Source organism: Phlebotomus papatasi, chromosome 1 (assembly GCF_024763615.1).
Source record: "Phlebotomus papatasi isolate M1 chromosome 1, Ppap_2.1, whole genome shotgun sequence".
NCBI classification, from domain to species: Eukaryota; Metazoa; Arthropoda; class Insecta; order Diptera; family Psychodidae; genus Phlebotomus; species Phlebotomus papatasi.
Window position 1 is genome coordinate 101496591 of NC_077222.1, and position 22503 is coordinate 101519093.

The 22503-nt window shown below is 32.4% G+C and overlaps 2 protein-coding genes across 2 annotated transcripts; both read left to right on the plus strand.

Moving 5' to 3' along the window:
- Positions 1–264: 264 nt before the first annotated feature.
- LOC129810128 (ETS translocation variant 4) lies at positions 265–18525 on the plus strand. The gene is made up of 7 exons (XM_055860422.1): positions 265–343; positions 4634–4901; positions 4985–5056; positions 9351–9423; positions 9487–9530; positions 14312–14902; positions 18222–18525. Exons 1-7 carry the CDS (start codon positions 296–298, stop codon positions 18500–18502), a joined length of 1377 nt encoding a protein of 458 aa, XP_055716397.1. The 5' UTR covers positions 265–295; the 3' UTR covers positions 18503–18525.
- A 456-nt stretch (positions 18526–18981) lies between these two features.
- LOC129810150 (uncharacterized) lies at positions 18982–20404 on the plus strand. The gene is made up of 3 exons (XM_055860453.1): positions 18982–19313; positions 19383–19569; positions 19683–20404. Exons 1-3 carry the CDS (start codon positions 19172–19174, stop codon positions 20230–20232), a joined length of 879 nt encoding a protein of 292 aa, XP_055716428.1. The 5' UTR covers positions 18982–19171; the 3' UTR covers positions 20233–20404.
- Positions 20405–22503: the final 2099 nt, after the last annotated feature.

Below are 22503 nucleotides of genomic sequence, written 5' to 3' on the forward strand. Positions count from 1 at the left end.
TAAATTACCATAACAACTCTTCAGGGGGCGGCGTTACCAAACCAACTTGCGCAATCATCGCGGCTGAAGAATTTTCCAAGCACATTGCTCCTCCCTCTGTCGCTGCCTGAATTCCACTTTCCTGCTTTTCCTGGCAATTTACCAAGAAGGACGATAGCTCGTCAGTTCATCCTCAGACATTTTCGCGAATTGTATGCCCGGGACAAAGTGTAGTGTTTTCCAGTGATTTTCCAAAAGAAAAATCCTGTGGTTTTCAATAAAAAAATTAAAAAAATAAAATTAAAATTGCATAAGTATGAATATTGATCCACAATTAAACATTTCGGATGAAATTGTTAAAATAGTAAGTTTCAAGTGATGAAAAAAATATTTAAAGCTTTGATTTTTAGCCCTCGAAGTCGCTTAAAAAATTTTGAAAAAAACTAAAATTTTACTGTCTTAATTTAAAGCTAATCTAAGTTCGATTTAATAATAATTTTATTCTAAAATATGTGTAGGTCTAAATAAAAAAAAACATTCACGATTAATCTGTGCTCTTTATTATTTAATCTTTACAATTATGTTATTTTGATATAAATATTTTAAATGTGAAATATAATAATTACTATTTTATGATAAAGTTCCATTTAAAGTTTTTATTGTGATTATTAAACTGGATAACCGCCTTGCCTGATCACTTCAATAAGACGTATCTATTTTATTTCTCATAAAAATTATTTTTAAAAGAATTATAAATAGTTTTATTACAATTAAAAAATAATACTGTATGCATTTCCAAAAATAGTTTTACACCATTAATGTTTAATTGCACGATTTATACAAAATATTATACTCCGTCGGAATAATTAATTGTAGTTAAAAAGTAAAAAAAAAACAATTTGATATAGCTTTAAATATTTAAAAGCAAAACAAAAATCAAATATTCTGGAAACAAAATACTTAAAATTAATAATGATAGTTTTAAAATAAAATTTAATGTGCAAAAAATCAATACGGAATGAAACATTATTATTAAATGAAATATATTTCTATTTTAATAAATTAGTAAGTTTATTAATATTCTTATGAGGCACATTCAAATATAAATAATTTATCATAAATTTAATAAATATATATGTAATTATTCCAGCAACCTCATGATTGTAATTGTATGATCACCAATTACTTTGCTTTTAGATACTAAGAGATCTTTCTTAAATTGTTACTGCTTTATATTAAGAATGAAATTATTACTTGCTACTTAATAATACCGGTTTTTAATAATTACAAATAATTTTAAATTTTAAACTTTCAAACAACATTAAACATCTAAAGAACGTGTTACGACCATTATAATAGTAGTACGAATTCAGAAACTACTGCGGCAGTTACTTCTTTTAAAAATTTCTTTGATATATGATTTTTTTTTGATATTTTCATTAACCGCGTAAGGTAAAATGCCCTCATGTCGACCGGTTCCAAAACTCGCCCGATAGAGTTATATATTAAATTTATTGATACTTCGTATAATATTTAGCGTATGATCTAACATTAATAGGTCAATTATTCCATAAATAATACGAATCCGTCGCAATTTCATAGAAATTGACAATAAAACATTAAAAAATTGACCACCGGTCGAGTCAAGAAACCGATCGACTTGAGGGCACTTTACCTTATTGGACATTAAGCGTTACAAAATTTCTGTGCACTTCTGGCCTGGCACGTTCGTTATAAACAATTCCTAATAATACAACAACTGTAAACTCTTTAATTATAAAAATATTTTGCAATTCTTAATTGGTGTAAAGGCAAAGCTTATAAGTCTTAATCCTGCTAAATTTTAAATTTACAAAATTAAGGGGTCACATGGGTCTCTCAAGTCAAAAAATAGGCATTTCTTCTGATAATAATTAATTTTAAGTTTTTATCTCGTTCCTTTTTTAAGAAATAAGATAAATATGCAAAAAATGAGACTGTCCCTGCATTAAACTGCATCAACCTCCGCTATCAGTTTTTCATTTTGGCAGAATGACAGTTTTCAGTCTAATAACTAAATGATTCAGATATCGGCATTGAGTTTTAAGAGACCCCCTATAAGTCGACATAAAAGCGAATACCTAATTGTAAATTGTAAATATCTAGCCTTCCGTAAAGTTTGCATAGAGGAAGGGTGGGGCACTTTCGCGAAATTAAACTTTTTTTCAAGATTCATTTGCTAAACGGGCTAAACAAATATGAACTTGGGTAACTTTCTCTTGGGTATTCACTATCTAAAAATATATAACACAATTCCTAGATAATCTCTTATTATTCCAAAAAGTATTTTCGAAGGTTTGCATAATCTTCATTTGTTTTTTTTCATTTTGATTTTTACACTTTTGTTTTTCCCAGTTTGTCTTTGGAATCTTTGTCTTCGGTAATCTTTCTTTTTTGGAAACTTTGTCTTTGGAAATCTTCTCTTACACATATTTTACACAAGTATATTTTATTAAATAAAATAGGGGAAACTGGGGTACCACCAAACACGGGGTACCACCAAACACTAATATTTATTTCTAAGCTACTTGGACTATCTCCACCATTGCTTCAGTGGACAGACATCCCTATAGTGCCTATAAATTCCTATAGGTCTTATCCTCTGAAGTCGAATATCCGATTAAAAAATCGCAGTGTTTGGTGGTACCCCGTGTTTAGTGGTGCCCCAGTTTCCCCTAATGAAATTACAATGGTGTTTCTTGGAGTTTTTAGTTGCATCATTTGGGCAAAAGGATATTTCCTGTATTTTAGGAAAATATCAGTATCGCCTGTCGGAGCAAAAGGAAAGAACCTGTATTTTGGGAAGTTATCAGTATCGCCTATCGGAGCAAAAGGAAATTTTCTGTGTTTTGGGAAATTTTTAGTTTCGTCCTTTGGGGCAAAGGGAAATTTCCCGTGTTTTTGGGTAAATATCATTATCGCCTATGTCGAGGCAAAGAGAAATTTCCTGTATTTTGGGAAGTTATCAGTATCGCCTGTCGGGGCGAAGGGAAATTTCCTGTGTTTCGGGAAGTTTTTAGTTTCGTCCTTTGGGGCAAGGGGAAATTTTCTGTGTTTTGGGAAATTTTTAGTTTCGTCCTTTGGGACAAAGGGAAATTTCCTGTGTTTTGGGAAAATATCAGTATCGCCTGTCTGAACAAAGGGAAATTCCCTGTGTTTTGGGAAGTTATCAATATCGCCTGTCGGGGTAAAGGGAAATTTCCTGTGTTTTGGGAAATTATCAGTATCACCTGTCGGAGCAAAGGGAAGTTTTCGGTATTTTGGGAAGTTTTCAGTTTCGACCTTTGGGGAAAAGGAAAATTTTTTGTTTTGGGAAGTTATCAGTATCGCCCGTTGGGGCAAAGAGAAATTTTATGAGGAAGGGGAAATTTTTGGGAAGTTATAAAATATACTTGTACAAAATGTATGAAAACAAGATTTCCAAAAACAAAGTTTCCAGAAAAACAATGATTACCGGAGACAAAGATTTAAAAGACAAACTGGGAAAAACTAAAGTGTAAAAATCAAAATGGAAAAAACAAAAATTCCCGATCTCATTTTCCAAAGTAATCCATGAGTTAAACTGCGCCACTGTCCCCTATTCTTGGATTTTTCCCACATTTTTGTTCAAAAAACAGTTTGAAATCAATTTAATTGATATACATGTATTACTTTATTTTTGCCCATTGCATAAGGGTGTTTACCAATCAAATACAATTTCTCCAACTGTTTAAAATCGAAAGATAACCCATAAAAGAAGCGTTTATCTGAAAATCAATTGCCAATCCTGAAGAATCCCCTTATTCTGGGTGATGAACGTTAAGAAATTTTCCTTCGCAATGTTCATTTGAGGTGGAAATGAAACAATCCTGGACCGGAAATCATATGTCGGAAATTCGCGGGAAAATATTATACTGTGGGTAAAGTCAAAATGTGATTTCCTTATTGAGTGCGCCTGAGATTGTTTTCCCTCAACAATTTGCCCATGATGAGAGAAGAGTCTTGCAAATTTCATAAAATACTATCCACAAATTCAATTTTGCCTCCCAAATTGCCATTTAATTAATAAGAAAGCTCTATCTGGCTGATGGTGTTACAGGTGTTCAAACTATCATTATGTATTATTTGTTGATTTTCACACTAACCCCACTTGACAAATTCTCCACAGAAAGTGTAATTGAGATCCCACCGATATTTGTCGTGTCATGGGAGAAAGGTGTGGAGGTGTATGAAGGTCGGGGGTTGTAACAAAATATATAGCAACATGAATTGAATTACAGTCTATTGGGAATATTAGTTGGGGTGACCACAAACAATGCATTACACCTTTCAACAATAGCTAATGTACACGAGATGATGGAGCAATTGACAATCAAATACCAACAAAAGCCCGATGTGCTTGTTATTGAGGGAGGTAGAAAGCCAAAGGAAGTCCTGGGTACAAAGAATACCTCACGGGTTTGCACTATAAACAATTAAATAAAAAAAAAATATTTGAAGGAATGATTTTTGGGAAAATGTAACGATAGAAGCAAGAATCCATTAAGAAATTAAATTAGAAATTGGGCTAAATAGGTGGTTGAGGCATGAGGAAAATTCAATTCTCACAGCTGGATCTTCTTCATTCCTTTTATAGAATCTGACTGATTCACTGGGACACAGTGCATCCCCGCTGAGTCATGTCTCTTTTCTTTCAAACAATAAGAAAAATACTTCAGGAGCCCCATCATCAACAGTTTCGTCATCATCTCCTATATTGCCAGCATCTTCACTCATCTCTCAACCCTCAGCATCTCCATCATCCGCAGTATCTTCACTGTCGTCAATGCCTCTGCCGGTAATATCATCGCAGGTACATCTGGGACATCAAAGCATTCACTCACCCCTACCTCAGCAGGAAAATGGTGAGATTGCGATGCGAAAGAGTATAACAGCATTGACTTTCGTATGTACTCCTAATTTATTGATCAACCTAATCCACAAATAGAGTTCCGCCCTACGACTAATCGGAATATTTGGGCCAATGATGTATCCTCGGGCGAGGATTTGAGGCACACTTGTGAGTTGCACTTTACTTCTTCTAATATATTAAAAAAAAAGATATACCGCTTATAAAAATAAATATTAATCAGTTTAGTTCAATTTTTTTTTATTTTTAATATCAGAGGATAGCGGTCAAATTCCCAACAGTCTGTTAATATGCAAATTTTGAAAATAAAAAAACAAAATTCTTTTATTTAAACTGTCGAGTTTTTAGTATTCTTTAAATGTTTTTTTTTAATTTCAAATATGTTTTTATTGTAAAAAGTAAAGAGCTAAAAACTTAGTACTTCTGCTAGATTTAAATGAATTTAGGTCTGATGCCTCTCTTGATTTTTACTTTTATTAAAAATCAACTTAATTATTGAAGCGACCAATAAGTTAATTAAACTACAAAATTATCGGTTTAAGCCATCTAATAGTCTATTATAAAGCCTATGGCTTAAATAATGTATGAATTAATTGAAAAATATCTTAAAATTTCGGGCAGATCTGAATCCATTTCAACTGGTAAAAAAACCATTAATAAATTTAGAATTTTAATTCAAAATATAATATTGTATTAGTCTAAGTAATTTTTGATTCATTTTTTTGGGAATAAATCGATTCAATGGGCTGAGAACTAATAAAACTTTAAAAAAATGATATAGTGAATTGAAAAAGACGATTTAATCAAAATAGAAAGATGTTGAAATTTACTTATTGCTAGACAATTTTAAGCTGGAATTATTTAATTTGGAACTTTGAATACCAAAATGAGCCATACCAATTTTATGAGCGTTTTTTTTTTGAAATTTAATCCTTTAAGGATGACTAGGTCACCCGTAACCCATAGAGAAAAAATTCCTGACCACCTCAATTTATTTCTTTGTAATATTTGTGCGTAATCGTAAAATAGAAGGATGTAGAAATGTAGATTTTTTTTCAAACCTCCAACTATTTGCTATGTAATAAATATTTAAGCTCAAAAGCGAGGAATGCAAAACTTTTTTGGCACTGGAAACTACAATACAAGACAATAAATAACCGAAAATTATCATTAATTGGTATTTTCAGAAAAATTATTCAAATTTTTGGGCTATTTTTGTCTCTATCGTTCACAGAGGCAAAAAAATACACCGATTACATGTAAAACGTTTGACAAATTTTGTTTATCGGTTTAATTTTTATTGTTGATTTTTGGTCCGTAAAAAGTAACGCAATCTTAAAGAGTTAAAGTCGATTTTACGATGTAGGGGGAAGTGGGGCACCTTTGAAATAGGGATTTTTCTCCTGTGTTTAATTGGAACTGAGCCATATCATAATGTAATTAAGCTTCTCAATCTGTTTGTGAATTTTTTGACCTTTACGGAATTTTTAGTTTCGGAATTTTTGGCTTTTCGGCATTTTGATTTTTCGGGATTTTGGCTTTCAGGATTTTGACCGGGGCTAATTCTGAAATATCTTAATAATCATTAAGTGTTAGATACATTGAGATCAATTAAAGTAATAGACAACTATGGCAATTATGTAATACATTCGATGATTGCAATAATTCAAAATAGGATGAAAGTTGTAAAACTTGAAAAGTTTTGTAATCGAAATTTTATAAAGTCAATTATAGAACTCAATCTGCATGCGCTATCTAAAGTGTACAATTTTGGATTATTAGGGCTTAACCATTTAAGGACAAATGGGACATCTGTGTTCCAAAAACTATTTTTTCTGACTATTAAGGGGGCAAAATACCTTTCCATACCGTAGATGCGGGTGACCAATCAATCATACATGGTAAATCGGATCAGTAAAGACCATATCCTTAAGTTCTAGATGTAAAGAAATTTTAAGAGTAAATTTTATCGCATATTTTTAATTGAAACTGGGTTTAACTTAATGTAATTTAGATAGACAAAACAATTTTGTATCTATATCACATTATGGAGAGGATCAGCTTTCATTAAAAATATGCGAAATAGTAGTGTTTTCAATTTAGACCCACCTCTTCTATTCCTCGGGAAATATGAAAGTTTTACATATCGTCGGACGTATCGCTCAGCGAAATTTTTATTTGATTTCTTTTTTAATTTGCAAAAAAGGCACAATTTTCAGAGAAAAAATCACTTTCATTAAAAAAAAATTTGAGAATATTTCGACGAAATATAATGAAATAGTCTCTATCTAAAAGTCATTAAGTTCTTTCTACAAGGAAATATCGACTTGTCAAAATATAAGTCGAATAAGTCGATTTTTTGCATAATTTCTTTTTTAGCTTTTCGGGTTTTTTTAGTTTTTACTTTTTAGTTTTTTGATACCCTCTACCTTCCCTGTTTCAAAGCTTTAAATGCCTATACTAAGCATGTAAAATCTCAACTTGAGATCGCTTTCCCTAAAAAAGTTGGTCATTCGCGATTTATTGGTTTTATATTCTGAGCCGTTGATATTCACTTGTACTCATCGAACTCAGAGGGATCAGTACAATTTTGAATGACTTTTTCAAAACGAATTTTAATGGCTCCGGCACATCTTTTAGATCAGGAAAATTTCAAATTTCAGTTGAAATTGGAATCTCTCAGACGTCTTGCAAATGTCTATCTAAATCTTTCGCACTCTAAATTTGACTGATCTAAATTGAAATTGTTGTGATACTTAGAAGAAGAAGAGTGCGAAATAATGAGATAGACATATACAAAGCATGTGAGAAAGAAAGGGATTCGAATTTTCACTTCATGAAATTTTCCTGATCTAAAAGGTTTTCCAGAGCCATAAAGGAATAATTTTGTCAGGCACTGAAAAAAAGCAGGAAATATTAAATTTAATCAGCAAAAAGCCATATTTTAACAGTACTCAGACAGAGAAATTTTTATGTAAGTTTTAAAAAAGGAAATTAAGGAGGTTTTCTTAAACCTGCAACAATTTTCATTTTCGTAAACTCTTTTAACTGCTCGAACTCCAAAAGAAAGCAGTTTTAACAATCGTTTTTATAATACCTCCGTCTCACCTTTTAGATCGGTAAAATTTCATGAAGTCAAAATTCGCGTCCTTTTCTTTCTAATAAGATTTGCGTATGTCAAGTCTATTCTACCTTTTATGGTTCCGGCACACCTTTTAGTTCAGGAAAATTTCATGCAGTCGAAATTCTCATCCCTTTCTTTCTCACATGTTTTGCATATGACTATCTCATTCTTTCGCATACCAAATTCGATTGAGCTAAATTGAATTTGGTGTGATGTTTAAAAGAAGAAGAAGAGTGCGAGAGAATGAGATAGACATATGCTAAGCATGTGAGAAAGAAAGGGATTCGAATTTCGGCTTCATGAAATTTTCCTGATCTAAAAGGTGTGCCGGAGCCTTAGGAATCAAAATTGGACTAACCTAAATTTAATTTAATGTGATGTTCTAAAAAAAAAGAACAGTGCGAAATAATAGGATAGACATATACAAAACTTTTAAGAAAGGCTAATTAATTCGACTTTGTAACATTTTCCTGATCTAACAGGTGTGCCGGAGCCATAAAGACTTAAATTTTTACTATTTTTTTTTTAATATTTTGATGACAATTTCCTTTTTAGATCAGGAAAATTTCATGAAATCAAAATTCACATTTCTTTCTTTTTCTAACGTTTTGCATATGTCTGTCACTCTCGCACTTAAAATTCAATTGAACTAAATTCAATTTATTGTAATAATTTAAAAAAAGAAGAGAAATACATAGGAATGTAAGAGACATTTAAAATGTTTGAGAATGAAAGGAACGTGAATTTTGATTTCATGAAATTTCCCTGATCTAAAAGCTATTTCGGATGCATCAGTGACCAAATTTTATATCCTACTGCATAGTTCTTTTAGTTCTTTCCTCATGCTAATATCTATCTAAAATTCCATTTTAATTCATAAAAGGAAATATTTTGTTTATTTTAAATTCAACTTTAGTTTAACTTCCAAAGAAAGTAATTTTAGTTTAACTTTGAAACAAATTTCATTTTAAGATGTCTATCTTCGTCTTTTCTTGAATATTTTTAAGTATACCAAATAAATTGAAGTTATTGAATATAAATGTCGTACTAAGGGGGTGTAACGTATGATTTCTTGTACATGCAGACAAATTGATTTTAAAAGAGAGATACATCTCTTGGTTGCAGAAAATATTTGATATCAAATTATTTTTCGTCAAATACACTTTGTAGCTTGTCACAGGAGTCTTTTCTCCACTTTAGTATCACCGCAGGTAGTCTAACCAAGAAGAGAATTGATTCCATTGTGGGATGCTTGATGCTAAAGTCAAAATGTTATTGAGGTTCAATGGGGATTCCTCTTTTTTTCTTGGAATTTTTCAGGCAAAGGCGTTCTAAGCGACAGGTCGTCATTCTTCGATATTCCCGTAGCCTCAACTCATCCGTACTGCTACAGGTAGTTAACCATTTCCCTTTATAATGCTGGATTAAATTTTACTGGCATAAATATTGATTGCAGATTTTCCACCACTCCGCATCTCGTCAAGAGGGAACCAGTCGAGGGTGAGTTCTTTCAATTTATGTTTGATTTTAGGGGAAGGGAGAAAATGCTTTCCAGTGAGATTTTCGGGATAAATTATGTGGGAAATATTGTAGAATTTGTCTCCAATTGTTGCTCAATTTTTGCTCGTGTTGTTTCCATTTTCACTAGCCATATCGCTGGTAGCATTACTTAATCATGACCCTTCTATGATGGGATAATTTTTAACATTCCCCCATGTGTATTGCCTACACGTGAAATCCTATCACCACGTCATTGTTTAGCAAAGCTATTTGGTAATGATTGGGGGTTGGTAAATATGCAAGAACCACATGGGGTTTAAATAGGGAGTGGAAAAAGGGTTTCACTCACCTTCTCTTCGACCGAAGATGGGGTAGCTAATAATTAGCCCTTCAATAATTGATATTAATGAATTGTATATTTTGTACTCTGCATCATTTTAATATTCGGCACAAGGAAGACTTTATGAATTTCACTGATAATCTCTTAAGACTGCCTTCGGCGGTGCTTTTCTTTATCAATATAAAAAAAAGATACCCTCAGAGAAAAACTGCATTACTCTGTGGGATGTGTTTTCAATATTCAGATGCTTTAATAAATCGATTTGCAATTTATTCTTCCTTTCTGACACGTATAACACCTAGCAAATTCAATTATTTACCACTCGCTGTGCAACTTCTTTGGGGTAATGGCAAGAATATCCTTACACCTTGTAGGATTATGCAAAATAATATTTCAAATACGTGACAATATTTCCGAGATTTGATGATGCTGGAACTGAAAAGACCGTTGATTGCCAATACTTTTCATCTGTGCCTTTTATATAGTGAAAATTCCGCTGCTATTTCTCTTGAAAAATAAACGGATGAGCATAGTCCTTATGTTTGGTTTTCCTTTTTGTCAATAAATACATCTAATAAATCCGATATATTTCATTCAAACAGTACGTACGCTAACAAATGCCTCAAGGCTTCAAACAATAACAATTCTTATTCAGGCGAAATTTAATAAAAAATGATTTACTGAAGTTAACACACAATGATTTAATACCAACGATACAAACAATAATATTTGCACTTTTTAATATTGATTCACAAAGTTAACAAATTACTCATGAAATATTTTTGTTTATTTATTATATTAAAAAATTTGAAATCTTGGCTAAATTGTAGGCGATAATTTTCAATAAATAAAATAAAAGATGGAATTTAGATAGGGTAAAGTGATACAAGTTGGACAGTAGTACAATTTGGACAGGACTTTTTGTCTTGATAAATTTAGTACTTCATTTTTACTTGTATATTTTTAATGTTTTAGTTTTAAAATTTGATACCTTGTGCTTAAAAACAAATTTTGTACTGTATTTATCAAGAAAAAAGCCATGTCCGACTTGTACCGGCGAATTGTCTAACATGTAACACTAATTCCAAATTATATCACTTTACCCTAGTGAAATATTTTTTAAAATATTTTAAATAGTTCTGCAATTGACATTCTATATTCTAACTAAAAGGAAATAGTCCACCTTAATGTTTCTGAAAATGTTCTGTATATTTTCAAATAAACTATACCGAAAGGAACAAGTAAAGTATAGCCGGATTTGGATCGCTTGAAAATAATTTATAATACGTTTGAAAATAAATGTTAGAAAAGAAAGCTTCAATAATCTGAATTAGCCCATTAATAACATTTTCATATTTTCCTTATTCAGAACAAGATAAAAACTACTTGAATATTTATGGCTTCAGTACACCTTTTAGATCAGGAAAATTTCATGAAATCGAAATTCGCATCCCGTACTGTCTCAAACTTATTTCATATGTCTACCTCACTCTCTCGTACTCTTCTTCTTATTTTATCGGTAAAATATCATGAAGTCAAAATTCACGTCCCTTTCTTTCTCACATGTTTTGCATATGACTATCTCATTCTATTGCATACCAAATTCGATTGAGCTAAATTGGATTTGGTGTGATGTTTAAAAGAAGAAGAAGAATTTAGCTCATTGAATTTGGAGTGCAAATGTATGAGACAAACATATGCAAAACGTGTGAGAAAGGAAGTTATGTGAATTTTGATTTCATGAAATTTTCCAGATCTAAAAGGTGTGTCAGAGCCATAAGGCATTTAATTCAAACTAAAAAGCAATTTTTGAAAAAAAAATTACTCAATTACCGGTATTGAATAGATTCATTATTGATTAAGACCGATGCAGCTGGGTTCGAAAATTAAATACTTTCCCAAAAAATCCAAATTTGGCCAAATTTGTTCAAAAATGAGCCCTCCAAAATGGTTTAACATAAGTTCGACTTTCAATAATTCAGAATGGCGAATTTTCGTATCATAGATGTACATGGAGGAAAAGTTTGTCTGGGCTACCCCCAAAACATATCCAAAAATCATTGAAAAACGGGTGGCAAGGCGTCCCATGCTTTGTGAAGTACTTGAACTCGTGACTTAGATGCTATCCCTCACCGCGGTGTCACATATAAGATTAATATTAATATTAAGAAAACCCGGAGAGAGAGGTATATAGTATTCAAAATTCAAATGGAATATCACGTGTGTTAGAAAGAGTACACTCTTTCACCGGTTCTCAACCGATTTAAACCGATTTGTAAATCACTCGAAAGATTCCACAAAAAATTTTAAGAGTAATAAAATTGATTTCCGGACAAAAATGACTTATCGGTTCATAACCAATTCATTACCGGCTCACAACCGATTTGAACGGATTTATAAATGACTCAAAACATTGCCAAAATTAACTTAAGACTAATATATAATAAATGAATTTCGAATAAAAATTAGTTATCGGTTATGAACCGGTTCATTACGGGTTAAGAACAGATTGGAACTGGCTGAATTTTAGCGGAAATTCCAAAACCTTTCTAACGAACCTAAAAAAGCGTCCCACCTTTGCGGAGTGTTCGAACTCACGAGAAAGAACTATCGGGCTATCGGTGTATTATATTTTTGCATGTTTTTTGTGTATATAGGTTTACAACCGATTAAAATGATTCACAGATTAAAAAAAAACATTTTAGAATATTTTAGCATAACTAACAAGCATACGGACAAATGAGAAAGTAAAATCTAAAATGGCATACATCATTTACGGATACTATATCAATTCATTACCGATTAAGTTCAATACAGCCAGAGTGGAAATTTCAAGATTTTTCAGTTGAAAAATGATTCTCTAGAGTTAATGGTTAAACTTTTACCTTCGAAGATTCAATATCTAAATGTTTTTCGGATATGGGTACGACGTGTGTTCAAAAAGTAAAGCAATTTTTTTCGAAAAATAAGTATTTACTCATTAAAATCTATTTTGTTGCCTTTAAAGTAATATCTATCAGATATAATTCACTTGTGCTTAAGCTTTTTCTAATCCTCGAAATCCTTCTGATATGCACTTTTGATATAGCTTGGAACTCTTCCGGCGATGGGGTCTTTATCTTGATAGGGCTGATCTTGCTAATATATTGGGTATATGTCCACCAAGATAAGAAATAAAAATCAAGAATCGAATGTATGTAGCCCGAGAAATTAAGACAATTCACCTTACTTTTTGAACACACCTCGTACGTTTGGACAAAATATTCACCTTAACTACCTATAAAACATATCCGAAAATAAAAGAAATCTCTATAAGGTAAAGTACCCTTTATTCGACCGGTTCCTCTATTCGACCGGTAGATTTATTTATTCAATTTAATTATATTTACTATAATATTTTGTGTATGATCTAACATTAATAGGTCAATTATTCTTTAAATAATACGAATCAGTGACAAATTCATAGAAATTGATGAAATTCACCATCAAATATTCAAAAATTGACCCACCGGTCGAATAGAGGAACCCGGTCGAGTAAAGGTACTTTACCTTAACCGTTTTTGAAATGAACTAAAAAAAAACATGATTTTGGAGGGGAAGGAGAGAGGTGAGAGGAAGGAAAACAGACTTTCCTAGAAATTATAGACTTATGGGGGAGGTTTTCAAAGACCGGAAAGCGATATCTCTTACCGTTTGGCCTCTATCCGTGTTACATGTTGAAAAAAGAATGGATTATAACTGCTCTCTCTTTGAGTTCGAACAGTAAAATAAAGACTACAGTAAATTGGGTAGTAGATTAGTAAAAATAAACAGTAAATATTAATTTTTAAATGTTAAAAATTGTTCTTTAGTACATTTAATAGTGAAATATTTTATGTTTTTTAGTGATCAAAATAGAATATTTTACTGAACAAAATATGTACTATGAAACATGTGGCCCCCATTACCGCCACGTCCCGACTTACCGTTTGCGTAGTTCGGAAAAAATATACTAAATTTATTATTTTTTTAATAAGAAATAAGATGTAAAATACATTTTATACAGATAAATATGGTTACGGTTAATAAAGAAAAAGAAGAAGCATATGCCTCGTATTTTTTCAATTTTCTTCAAAAAAACAACATTTAAATAAGAATATTACACATAACATTGCTTCTATCAAGAGTTTATCATATTCCCGATTGGTTTTTACAAAAGTATAATACACACTTAATTATCACATTAATATTGAATCGAATCCCCTAAAAGTATTGAGAACACTGTATTAGTTCATAAATTATTCAGAGAAAAATGAGAGCGGAAAATAAAACCATGATGTATTACACTACTTAACCTTTGTAAATTTTTAATGATAATGTGCTTCATCCCCAAAAAAATCCAATATAATGTTTTTGCTGCTTAACCCAGATTTCTCTCTGCATTTTCACCTTTTTTTCTCAGGATGGCACCCCTCATATCCGGATCGCCTCTTTACGGATCAGATTTACAGTAATATGAAATCAGTTGTGACACAGACTGTATGTGGATCTCAAGGAATTTCCTCAAGTCACCCCTCGATATACCCCGATTCGACATCACACATTAACCATTCCCCTATTGTGTCCACTGGGAGTCACCATCATCACCTGACGGAATCCCCTCAACACAGTTACCAGCAAAACTACAGCATACGCTCAACGGCTGATACGTCAGCTGCTGTTACATCCACTGAACCCGACTACATCTCATCATGTGGAGGATCCAGCAATAACTCTTCAGCAATATCTGCCATTCACCAGACCAGTGCAGCCATGCACCAGAGACGGGGATCCCTACAACTCTGGCAATTTCTTGTGGCGCTCCTGGATGAACCCACCGCGAGTGCAGGATGCATAGCCTGGACTGGGAGGGGTATGGAGTTCAAATTGGTGGAACCGGAAGAAGTGGCGCGGAGATGGGGTATTCAGAAAAATCGTCCAGCCATGAATTATGACAAATTGTCGAGGAGTCTGAGGTATTACTACGAGAAGGGAATCATGCAGAAAGTAGCAGGTTAGTCTAAAAAAATTATTTAGTTTGCTTCTAGGTAGGGAAGACTGAACAGAATTACCCTATTAATAAATTAGAAGAAATTTTAATTCTTACTTTAATAAAATTCATTATGAAATAATAGTATTCTGAAACTATTTCTAATCGTACGTTTAGTAGACTTAACAGAATTGTAAATTATCTCCAGAGCTTCTAAATTGTAAAATATACATTTTCAAATTGAACTTCCGATTCAATTGTAATCTCACCGGTTCTATCATTCATTATCAATATTGAAACCGATTCAGACTTGCATTCGAATATAAGTAAAATTAAGGGGTTATTCATATCGGTGAACAGGCCAACTGACCGGAGCACCCGCAGAGGAAACCCGGGAAATCCATTTTAATTTTTAGAGACACCCTAAGGAATTCTGATAGGTCAATCTATTGAAGCATAGAGTTCTATGGACTTCAGACCTAGCCATATGGCTTAACTTCTATAATTTCTTATCAGTCAACAGTTTTTTGCAAAAATTTAATTTAGGATTGAATTATTAAGAGCAAATGTTCTATTAGATTCTGAAAAACCAATAAAATTAGTATAAAAAAAAGTGAAGGCCTTTGGGAACGGGGCTAAACCTCAAGTCTGTAGACCGCTTTGCTGTCCGTATAGGGGAAGGTGGGCACTTTCAGATAAGTATGATTTTCGAAAATAAAAATTAGGGAATAAGAAATCAAGGGAATTTGATGAACTTTTCATTTCAGAAAAGAAACTATCTTATTTTAGAATAATTAGTAAACTAGTATTAGTAAATTAGTAATTTGAAACTTTAAATATTTCAACTTTTCTTTTATGGAACAAAGCAGAAATTCTATTCCATAAACTACGGTTATTACTATTAAGTCTTTTCTATTAATTTCAATTGATAAAGTTAATTACTTACGAGTACTCTGAGAAATAAGAAAAAAATCAAAATACTCAAAGGCCATCATGTTCAAAAACCATTTTCCTCTATTAAAAAGAACTGCTATTATCCGAATAGCCTACCCTAATCTATTTATCAAAGATCCTAATTGTATAAATTAAAATCTCAATTTCGTAAAAAAAGTAGGTTTTCCATTCTGAAAAAATGTTTTTTTTTTGTTTAAAAGGATATTGCTATATTTATTCACTTGAGTTTGCTTAGTTAACCCTTTAAGAACGATTGGAACACCGGTGTCTGATAAGGAAAATAATTTTTCCTGACTACCTAAAGTATTTTTTTTTATGTTTGTACGTAATTTCAAAGTAGAATGTTGAAAGAATCTAGAATAATTTTTGCAAATCTTCAGCTATTTGCTATATAGTAAATATTTAAGCTCAAAAATGGTGATTTTTTAAATTCTCAAATTTATAATTAATTTTATTTATTTTTTATACTTTCAATTTTTCAAGGAAATTCCCTTTGGCAATAAAAACTAGAATACTCATACGTAATATTTTTTTATTAAAGCGAAAATTATTATTCATTGATATTGTATTGTATTGGTATTGTATAGTCCCAACTTGTTGCATTGAACCGGGGCATTAACCAAATAAATATTCTATTCTATTCTATTCTATTCTACTGTCAGAAACGTCAGAAAAATTATTTAAATTTTTGGGCTATTTTTGTCCCTATCGTCCATAGAGGCGCAAAATACACCGAATTAGACTCTGTTGGACTTTCCAAATTTAGATGTAAGACTTATCATTGATTATGTTCACCAGTTTAATTGTTATTGTTAATTAGTCCGTGTTGATTAACTCAATTTAGAATTTTAAGGGCAGCGAAATTTTCATATAAATTTAAGAAAAATGAAATAAAAAGTATTCCGTTTTCGTACAGGAGACGGGGCAAATCTAGGAACACATGGGATCAGGGTAAGGGCCAACAGGGTACAGGCTTTGCTCAGCATTGTTGAAACCTTCTTGGTAACCTGCCAAGTGCTCATGATGCCTCCTCGCGACAGTTCCTGGATTATGCTAAATCCATGAGTTCTCTAATCCTCCTAGAAGCGGTTGGACGGCAGGCTAACAATTTGTCTCCGGACAAAACTCTTGTTACAAAATATCCACAAATGCCTCAAATCCGTCTGAATTCTCGGAAACAACACGGCAAACAAAAGAGAAATAATTATTTGAACTTAAAAGGTTGGCTGAGGACAGATCACAATTGAAACACGTGGTAAATAAAGGCAAGGTCCCGGATGGACTGTAGCGGTACAAATGATGTTGATGTTTACAAAATTTAAAATTCCGGAATAATAATTCAATATATGGGAAATAAGCCAATCTTCAACGAAAATCAACTAGAATTTTTCCATAAATTTATTTATTTAGCATTATACAGTGCCCGCTCTCTAATCTGGATCGCGGTGATCCGGACGAGTTATCGACGGTTACATTCAAAATCATTTTGAGTTCATGTAAGCATGTGTGTTCAGCAATGAAAATGAATTATCCTGTGATGTTTTTGTTTAATAAATGAAGTAATAATAGCATAGAATTCTCTATTTATGTCTTTTTAGGCTTGTTTAGAACTTTTATTCTAATTCTAGAAAAAAAACTTGTATTATATTTTCAAGACGTTGAACAAATTCAAAAAATCCATCCGGATTACGAAGCGAACATCTGTCATATTGTCTCCCAATTATCCGGATAACGAAGCGGACACTGTATTTAAAAAAAGAACTTCAATTACCTGAAACTGCCCCACTTCTCTCCCTAATTGTCTTATACAGACTTCAAACCTAAAGTTTAGCCATATGGCTCAACTTTTATAATTTCTTATCAATCAATTTTTTTTAGAAATTCTAAGTTAGAATTGGATGCTATTATTGACCTATCAGATTCTGAAAAAAATCAATAAAATTGGTTACCGTTTAGGATTTTGAGACTTTCGAAAACTGGGCTAATACGGGCTTCAGACCTAAGGCTTTGTCATATGGCTTAACTGCTCTAATTTTCTATAAATTACGATTTTTTAGAAAAATTTAATTTTGGATTGGATTAAAGATAAGTAACCTATTAGGTTCTCAAAAAGCAATAAAATTGCACGCTATTTAGGATTTTGAGACCTTTGGGAACTAGACTAAACTTCTAGTCTGAAGAACGCTTAAGCCTCTAGTCTGAAGACCATTATAGATTTTAATTGTGTGAATTTTAGACTCGTTTTTTGTAAAAAAAAATTGTTTTTTTTTATATAAAGAAATGTAAATCTAATTTCTCAGAATTAAATACCGCATTTTTATTCTTTTACTTAATTTTATTTCTAACTCGATTTAGTCTTATTTTTGCATTTTCCTTCTTATGTTCTCAGGTGAAAGGTACGTTTATAAGTTTGTCTGTGATCCTGAAGCCCTGTTCAACATGGCATATGGCTCAAGTTCCGGCGGGAATGTGGAACCTCCGAACAATTCTCTGGCTCTACCACCTCGCAACGATACTACCCAGTTACCCAATGGACTATCAACGACTACAGATACTACCACTTTTGTACAAAATCGCTCCAATTCTTCATACTACTCCTATCCCTATCATCACATTTCCAAAGATCCATCCAATGAAATGTATTCAAATAATTTGTTAAGAACACCCTGAGAAGCAATAAAATTGAGATTTATTACCCGAAAATGGTGTGACTTTATTTTTGTTTTACAATGCCCATATACCCAAGGCTAAATTTTGTGACGAATTATTGCAATAAATTCGCAATCAAAATAATAATTCACCTCAGGAGAGATAGCAGTAACATTCCAAAATATTGTTTTGTTCTTCACGTAAATTTTTGACCGAAGAATAATGAAAGGTCAATGAATATTTTATGAAGAGAAACAAACCTTGCGCAATGTGGCTTACAAAATGGGAATATTTAAAAAGTTGTTATCAACAAGAGTTGTGTTTCAATTTTAATGGTCTTAACAAAAAAGAAAACAGCGAAAGATTATTCTTTTCTTCACTTTCAATCTCATTTCATCAAATTCTTTTACTATATACTATATACCAAAAGCTACGAGGAAATATGTGCGACATTGGAATTTTTATGTATTAGAGACCGGTATTAAATAAATATATACACAATCCGCGAAACCATTTAACACTTTCGCGTGTATTTGGAAACGATGACGCAATTTTCTGTTTTTGTATTAATGTATTTTTTTGGGGTTCCATCTCAAAAATCTTGGTCACATCAGTTTGTCGCTGAGCTTTGGGAAGAGAAGAGTCTTTTCTGGTGAATTTATAGAGAAGTGGTCAAAATAGAAAATTAAAATGTCTACTGAAAGTGAGGGATTTGGATTCAAGGATAAGCAAAAGGCTCTGGACACGCTGAAATTGCTGGAGAACCAGGATAGCCAGTACAGACTCCTGACCATACGGGGATTGCTGGGAAGAGCCAAGAGGGTTCTAACATGTAAGAATGCCAAATGCCCATACTAACTCCCAATAAATCGATGATGTAATATCAATCTAATTTTGGCAGTGACAAAAGCTGAAGAAAAGCGGAATAATATTAAAGATGCCATTGAGGTATTTGAGAAGTGGCTAGAGGAAAACAAGAGTACATCGACCAAGAGCAAAGCTAAATCTGCAGGGGATACCGATGAGAAAATTGATAAAGTGCCTGGATTGGGCTTCAAAGACAAAGAAGCAGCCGAAAAGACACTCAAGTAAGCTAGAGCTATAAATTTTAATTTTTTCACCCAGCATATTTTAACACATTATGCTTCACGAACTTCATGAAATTTTAATGAAAAATTCCAAACCATTTTTTTTCATCCAGAATCCTCGACAATCGAGATGCAGATTATCAGAAGCTAGTCCTGAAAAGTCTTATCACCAGCTCTAAGAGCGTAGTTTCCCGCACAAAAGATAAGCAGAAGATCTCAGACATTAAAGAAGCCGTAGAGATGCTTACAGAATACCTCGATAGTCTCGATACTCTCAATCAGCCCAACATGAAGTATCTCTCAGTAGACATCATCCAAAACTTCTCAAAACCAACTGAAAAACTGGTCTCGGAATTCCTGACCACTTACACAAAGACAGCTGGAGGGAACTACAAGAAACTGAGGACACTCTTCCCGGAAGAAGATGACTCAGAGTCATGGGATATTGTTAGGAACAAGAATCTCCAGAAGTTACAGAAGACCATTCAAGAGAAAAAATTATCTCTGTTCAACAGCGATGGATCGCCCACGAAAGAGCATCTAACGCTAATTTCTTGGGCGTATTCCCCAAAATTGGAAAAGCTCAAACAATTCATCGATCAAAATAATCAAAATAGTGATTCAGCATCTGATGAACCAGTTACGAAAAAACGAAAAGTGTAAAGTGCAAATTATCAAGCAAATACCTCAAAATAATCAATAATCGGTTCATAGTGGATAATAATTACCACAAAACCAATCGGAAATATCCTTCTTGCTATACTTTTCAGGATTAAGAATGTTCATCTTGTACATGATAAAATTTTCAAATAAATAAACCTTACATATCAAAGACGTAGGCTTCTACAAGGGGGTTCGCTTTGAGTGACAGTGGATTGAAACAGTCAGAGTTGAAATTAAAGGGAAGTTGGACACATTTGAATTGGGGTACCTTTGAAATTGTGCTTTTTTCTCCTATTTTCAAAAGGGATTGAGGCTTATCATAGTGCAATTTGGCCTTACAGTTGCTTTGTCTACAAAGCAAAAAATATTTTGTAAAACTGTTTGTAAATGTTTGTGAATTCCTACTGGGAACTTACAAAATGCTCGTAAATGGTACAACCCACAAACAAATTCGTAAAAGTTTGTACTTTTCACAAATATTGTTCGTAACCACTTAACAAGCATTTTTTGAAGACACAAAAAAATTTCGTAAAGTTTTGTCATTTCTTCGTTTGGCAAAAATTTACCAAGAAATTACATAATTTTACGAACATTTTCTGTGTGTTTAGGAATATTTACAAATAAATGTTTTCAAAAGTACAAAGACTGCTCGTCAAGTTATCATGTAACGCACAATGTTTGTGAAAAAAGTACAAACTTTTACAAACTTGCTTGTGGATTACACGATTTACGAGCATTTCGCAAGTCCCCAGTCCCCAGTAGGAATTCACAAACATTTACGAACAATTTTACAAAATACTTTTTTTCTGTGTATCTAAATTACATTATGTTAAAGTCCAGTTCCATATAAAAATAGGTAATAATACATACACTAACGGCCAAAACATTAAATACATCCTTCGTAAGCTTAAATACACGTGATTTGGACCGGGAAAACGCTGTAATATCCAGTTCTATTGACTGAAATAGTTTCATATATAAACCTAAGAATAGTTTTAAACAAGATTTGAGAAAATACATGAACTACAAAATTTATAATTTGAGGATCAGTCAAAAATTAGCTTTTTGGAAAAAAATGCAAAAGTAGCCCCACATTCTAAAACTGATCTAATCTTTTAATAATCATTTAATATAAGCTAAATACTATTAGTAAAGATTATTAAGAGTCAGAAAAACTGAAAATAATACCGAGGGAATATTTTTGGTACGGATTGTGGTCGGTTTCCGGTGTGATGTGTTCTGAAAGGGGTTTCTTCTTTGAATATTGAAATTTTCAGCCCAAATTCTACTTTTACATATATTTTTTATTATTTTTCAAATTTCTTCTTATTATTGTTGCAATTTCATTACTTTTACTTCATTATTTTATTTAAATAAGCATGAATAAAATCATCAAATTTAGTTTTCCTCGAAGAATCCTCCTTTAACTTTGATAAGCGCCTCACATATTCGAGGCATCCTGTTCATCAATTTCTACAAAATGTCTGAAGGAATTTTTCCCACACATCCTGAAGTGTTTCCACCAAGATTGGAACTGATGTCGGCGCCTTCTCTCGAATCATCTGGTCTAGAGAATTCCAGAAAATTTCGATGTGGTTACAATTGGGTGATTGGGGTGGCTAATGCCTGTAGTTTAGGACCCTGCGTTTCTCTTTCTCAAGAAGGAAACCTCTACAAAGCTTTGAGGAATGCTTGGGATCGTTATCCTCTTGAAAAAAAACCCACGCCCAATAAACTGAATGCATTAGACACGCCAGTCACCCGTTTGTAGCCTCATTGCAATTCTTTTGGATTTTCTCGACCACAAGGTTCGAGATTAGGCGCGACATCAGTTCCAATCTTGGTGGAAACACTTCAGGATGTGTGGGCAAAGTTCCTTCATACATTTTGTAGAAATTGATGAACAGGATTCCTGGAATATGTGAGGCGCTTATCAAAGTTGAAGGAGGATTCTTCGAGGAAAACTAAATTTGATGATTTTATTCATGTTTTTTTAAATAAAATAATGAAGTGAAAGAAATGAAATTGCAACAATAATAAGAAGAAATTTGAAAAATAATAAAAAATATATGAAAAAGTAGAATTTGGGCTGAAAATTTCAATATTCAAAGAAGAAACCCCTTTCAGAACACATCACACCGGAAACCGACCACAATCCGTACCAAAAATATTCCCTTGGTATTATTTTCAGTTTTTCTGACTCTTAATAATATTTACTAATAGTATTTAGCTTATATTAAATGATTATTAAAAGATTATATCAGTTTTAGA

Coding starts and splice junctions, on each gene's coding strand:
- LOC129810128 (XM_055860422.1), top strand. CDS start 296: ATGAATATTGATCCACAATTAAACATTTCGGATGAAATTGTTAAAATA. Junction 344..4,633: donor CGGATGAAATTGTTAAAATA/GTAAGTTTCAAG, acceptor TTCCTTTTATAG/AATCTGACTGATTCACTGGG. Junction 9,531..14,311: donor CAAGAGGGAACCAGTCGAGG/GTGAGTTCTTTC, acceptor TTTTTTTCTCAG/GATGGCACCCCTCATATCCG.
- LOC129810150 (XM_055860453.1), top strand. CDS start 19,172: ATGTCTACTGAAAGTGAGGGATTTGGATTCAAGGATAAGCAAAAGGCT. Junction 19,314..19,382: donor AGCCAAGAGGGTTCTAACAT/GTAAGAATGCCA, acceptor TAATTTTGGCAG/TGACAAAAGCTGAAGAAAAG. Junction 19,570..19,682: donor GCAGCCGAAAAGACACTCAA/GTAAGCTAGAGC, acceptor TTTTTCATCCAG/AATCCTCGACAATCGAGATG.